Raw genomic sequence first — 4,956 nt, forward strand, 5'->3', positions numbered from 1 at the left:
TGGATTTACAAAAGAAAAAAAAAAAAAAAAAGTAATTTTATGATTTCTTGATGTCCTCAGATGAACTTTTTTCCATTAATGCATTTTGTGTTTTTGCAATAAATCAAATGTGGCATCTGTTCTGAGTAGAGTCTTTTGGGCAAGTTGTGAAACTTGGCAGAATGCTAACAAATCCCTCCCCCTAAACATATTTAAACATCGTTCAGGAGAGTAATGGACACTTTCTACAGGTGACATTTGTCTAGCAGACAAGAGAGCTTAATGCAGGTATCTGAAAAGCTTTTCACAGAGAAGCAGCAATGGCTACTTTATGCCCCAGTATCATCAGTCATAATGGATATAATTTGGACATGTATTAAATTTCAAAACAGTTTTTTAAAGAGGGGCCCAGCTGTTCATTCTGGCTGGGAAATGTGTTTACATTTATGAAATGCTGGCACAGAGCTGGATGCGACTGAGGGGTGAGGAAGCTGATGCCAGCTCTACTCTCACACCCAGTGTGAGCACAAGGTCAGGGAAGAGTTTTCCCACAAAACGCCCAAGAAACGCCTAGAATATATCCAAGAGACACCCTGGGCTTTCATCTGACTGTGATGAGTTTTCTCACATTTTCTCACAAGGCTCAGCCCTGGCTCTTAAAATGTTTAGAATTATGCCTCTTTTTCTAATGCTTATGCTGGATTAGGTTTTACAAAGCACCCAAAGAACTTAATGAAAGAACTGCATAATTGGGATTTAATTTGAGTGTATATCCACTCTGTAATTCAACAATTTTCATGCTTAGTCTTAATCATAGTTTCTGCAACAATAAAAAAATATATAATAAATAAAATAATAATAAACAAAATTATGAAACCCACCTAAAGGGTATATTGCTGACCTTGGAGTTTATTAAGCACAGAACTGCTTAAGTATGGAATTTTATATACTGTATGGTGGCATCCCTTTGAACGAATCTGCAATCTGCACTGAGAACGGAAGGCAGTGAGCCAACCACCCATTTAATAGCATGCTTCATTTAATAGCATACTCCAGCCCTTCTAAACAAGAGTAGCCTGTCATCATTGAACATCACTGCAATGCTATGCTGCAAATACACGTGAGTATTGTGTTTATGCATTTACACACACTTTTCAACTACTCAAAAAGCACCAAATAAAATAAAGTAGTGCCTGAAGCCAAATGACTACTGAAAAAAAAAAGGGGGGGGTGGGGAATCATAATTGACTGATTTTCAAGTCATGTCAAACCTGTATGTTTCTCTTTCTTCAAGGAAACACAAAAGAGATGTTTTGCAGAATATACAGTCATTCTTTCTCAAACAACAGAAGCAGTGATTGTCAAGCTCCAAAAAAGTATAATTCATAAATGTACCATAAAATAGTCCATATGCAAGAAAATCATATGGCTTTAGAAGTTGCACAAACCACTTGTGTGTGTTTTTTTTTTTGTCTTGTTTGTCTTTTCTGCTACACATCTTTTTGTGTTCAACATGATACAGGTTTGGAACAACATTAGGATGAGTGAATAAATAACTTTTTGGGAGATTGATTTCAAACAATACCAGTAAAAGAGTAAGAAAAAATATTTAATTGGTTGTTCTTGGAAATAGTAGTGTTTTAATAAATAAATACAGCTTATATTAAATAAATAAATAAATATATATATATATACACGTATTTGTATGTAGTATAAGTTTTGAAAACACAGCTGTTACAATAATATTGCTTGCTGTCTTCTCATGAGATGAACAAGATTTTTTTCACAGGGCTGCAGCAGTGGAGATTTAACCCTCTTTGCTCTGAGGAAGGTGGTCTATGAAACTGAATGTTTAACATTTGCATTTCTCACAGGATGTGAGGACTACAGGAGTTGAATGGAAAGGTTTTAGAATGGGCTGTTAAAGGTGTCGAACCCGGTTTAATCAGACCACCTATTGAGTCCTCAAACAGCCAAACCATTTCAGTAAAACAATAGTTATTGTCCTCAAGTACGGGACCATGTCAGTAGAGACCAGATGTCTTTTAACCACTGACAGGATACTAAGTTTTCAGACTACTTAAAGCTTTTGCTTATGCTGTAACCCTTTGTAAGTTTGTGTTACAGACTGCTTGTTTTGTAATATTAAATAACCCTTGCATTTGTTCAAAAAAGCTGTTCAGGACTATTCCTACTGGTTACAAAACATAAAGGCCAAATTTAATCGCAAAGTCGCTGATCCAAGACATCCAATTCAACAGCCCATTTTCTAAAGTGTCAGAGTCTCTATAGCAATGGAGTTGAGGCAGTATGTTATGCCTGGGAAACGAGCCTTGGCCTGTCAGTCCACTGTTCGTATGTGTGTGTGTCTTAACATGCTTTTTAAGGACTTAATTACACACAATGGAGGGGTGCCCCCACGCAATGCTGACTGCCGGGATTGTGGGATGGGCAAAAGAGTTTATAATCACCTGGCAGCTCCTGCACACAGCAGCGTGTGTCTGTTCCTCCTCTACATAGACACGTGTCTGTTTGACTGTTTGACTGAAGGGTAGGGGTGGGAGTGTTACCAGATTTTGCAAAAAAAAAAAAAAAACAAGCCTAGAAAAAGGGACCTGCCTCACTAAAATAAGCAACAAGTCAGTTTTTTGTGCTCTTGGTGGTGGGTGGCTGGTGGTAATAGATTAAGGAGAATTGCTTATTTCATTGATTTGATTTATTATAGAACAAACTAGTTAAATTATTCTTTTGTATCTTAACACAATTTTTACAAATAATAATAATAAAAAAAATACTTTTACAAAAAAAAAATGAATACATGAATACAAAATTAATTTTATGAATACAACTGGCCATCTACATCAGATGGGCAAAAGGATTTTTTTTCTTGTAAACTATGGCAATTAATGATACAATGTAAAGTGTGGCTCGAATAGCAGATGGAAATTTTTTTTCGTGATGGTGTTTGGACATACTTTATTGTACTATGTGTGGCAAGCGCTATCAACCCCAAATATGTGACTGTATTTTGTAAATAAACCCCATAAGAACACAACCCGCAACTGCCCATATTTATTTTGTTTATTTATTTATTTAACTTTATTATGACAACTATGACAAGGCCAAAGAAGTATGTTGTTTCAAAGTAGCTTTACAAAACTTTTGACTTAATGAATAAAGTCCCGCATAAGCGACTCTGGCAAGGAAAAAGATGTTTGCAATGAATGTACTTGTGCTAATTATTGTCTAGTTATAGTATAATATGTAATCCAACTTGTGCTAATTATTGTCTAGTTATAGTATAATATGTAATCCAACTCGTGTTCACTGAATAAATTAAATGATACAATTAATGTTAGTAAAGCAATGTTTAAACTGTAAGGATAATGATTAGTTTAGTTTTTCAAGTCCATGGTAAAATAAGCAGACATGGCAACTGTCTTGGCAAGGATGTCTTTGTGTATGAGTGTATGGAAGCAAGTCCATTCATGACTCACTATCAGTACTGACAGTAAATGCTTCTTATGTTTCTGAGTGTTCTAGGATGAGCTATTATCTCCATAATTTCGGCACGCTGATTAGATGCATATCACTTTCAAGGCTTTGAGTTGACTCCTTGAAGATCTTGAGGATAGCATAATTATGTTTGTCACAGTTTAAAACTTCTTCACCAAGCTGAGCTGGCATCGCTTATATATAGACACTACCATTACACACATACAATACTCCACAGGGAGATCCGTCCCACACTCCAATGCTTAGTTTTGTGAAATAACCCCTGTTGATTTGACCCCATATGCATGTGTCCCTGAGCGTATTGTGCCTGCAGCCTTGTGCTGACCACTCTCCCACCCTACATATAGCCTTGCTGTGATTAATGAAGCTCTTCAGTGTCGGGCTCTATGCATTGGACAGACACAGGCTGTCCAGTACAAGCAGGGCTACGGAACAGCAGACTCAGCCCAGCTAGAGAAAACATCCACAAAGAGATAAGCTCCTGCTTCTGTTTTCACCACTGTGGTTTATGAGGAGGTGTGTGTGCATGGAGAGAGATACTTTAATTGCTGGTTTAATCCTTGAGTTTAATGATTCTGTTACACCTTTTGTATTTTAAAATCCCATAAAACTAGCAGAAGGCAAGTCAGTTGTCACCCCAGGCAGCTATTGTCTATGTAGGCAACAGACATACAAGTAAAGCTTGTACCTACATACCGTTCAAAAGTTTTAAGTTAATAAGATTTTATTTATTTATTTATTATTATATTAGATTAGATTTCTGATAGATCATGTGACACCTAAGACTGGAGTAATGGCTTCTGAAAATTCAGCTTTGCCATCACAGAAATAAACTACATTTGAAAATAAATTTAAATAGAAAATAGTTATTTTAAATTCTAATACGTTTGCACAATATTACTGTTTTTACTGTATTTTTTAATCAAATAAATCCAGCCTTGGTGAGCATAAGATACTTCTTTCAAAAACATTGAAAAATCTTACCAACCCCAAACTTTTAAATGGTAGTGTACCTCAGTGGGAAAAGACCGAGACTAACCTCTTTTTGTTTCACGCTCTCGCAGCACTTGGATACTGGAGAGAATGTGGATGCGATGGAGACGACTTTGGAGCCCCAAACCCAACAGATCCATCTCTGTAAGGTGTAACGTCCTAAAGAGAGACAAAAACAAAGAGATGAAGTGGTTTAAACGTGTGGTGAGAATGACAAGGGCTAGAACTAATGGCCATCTATCATTTACACACAAAAACAAACATCAGAATACGGTTTAAGCTAGCAGTGTGTCATTATGGCCCGTGCCTTGCCACTCCTCAAAGTCCAGCCTTGTGTGGCTTTCAAAATAATACATTCCTTCTGCTTCTGACACAACAAAAACACACGGCTATGTTTTAGATGGCATCTCTGCTTTCATTGTTCCCGGCATGACAAAACAAGAACCGTTTAATTGAAGGCTGTGTGCT

General features: G+C 36.7%; 1 protein-coding gene across 1 annotated transcript in view; it reads right to left on the minus strand.

Annotated features, from left to right (window-relative positions):
- The window catches only part of LOC107699431 (breast cancer anti-estrogen resistance protein 3-like), a 55,521-nt gene extending 50,565 nt beyond the window's left edge, over window positions 1–4,956 (minus strand). Inside the window, exon 1 of the mRNA XM_016500691.1 lies at window positions 4,535–4,956. Within this exon, the coding sequence (XP_016356177.1) occupies window positions 4,535–4,628 (94 nt within the window). The 5' untranslated portion in view covers window positions 4,629–4,956. The remainder of the gene's footprint in view (window positions 1–4,534) is intronic.

The sequence above is a fragment of the Sinocyclocheilus anshuiensis genome, unplaced genomic scaffold, assembly GCF_001515605.1.
Source record: "Sinocyclocheilus anshuiensis isolate Anshui unplaced genomic scaffold, SAMN03320099.WGS_v1.1 scaffold477, whole genome shotgun sequence".
In the NCBI taxonomy this organism is placed as follows: Eukaryota; Metazoa; Chordata; class Actinopteri; order Cypriniformes; family Cyprinidae; genus Sinocyclocheilus; species Sinocyclocheilus anshuiensis.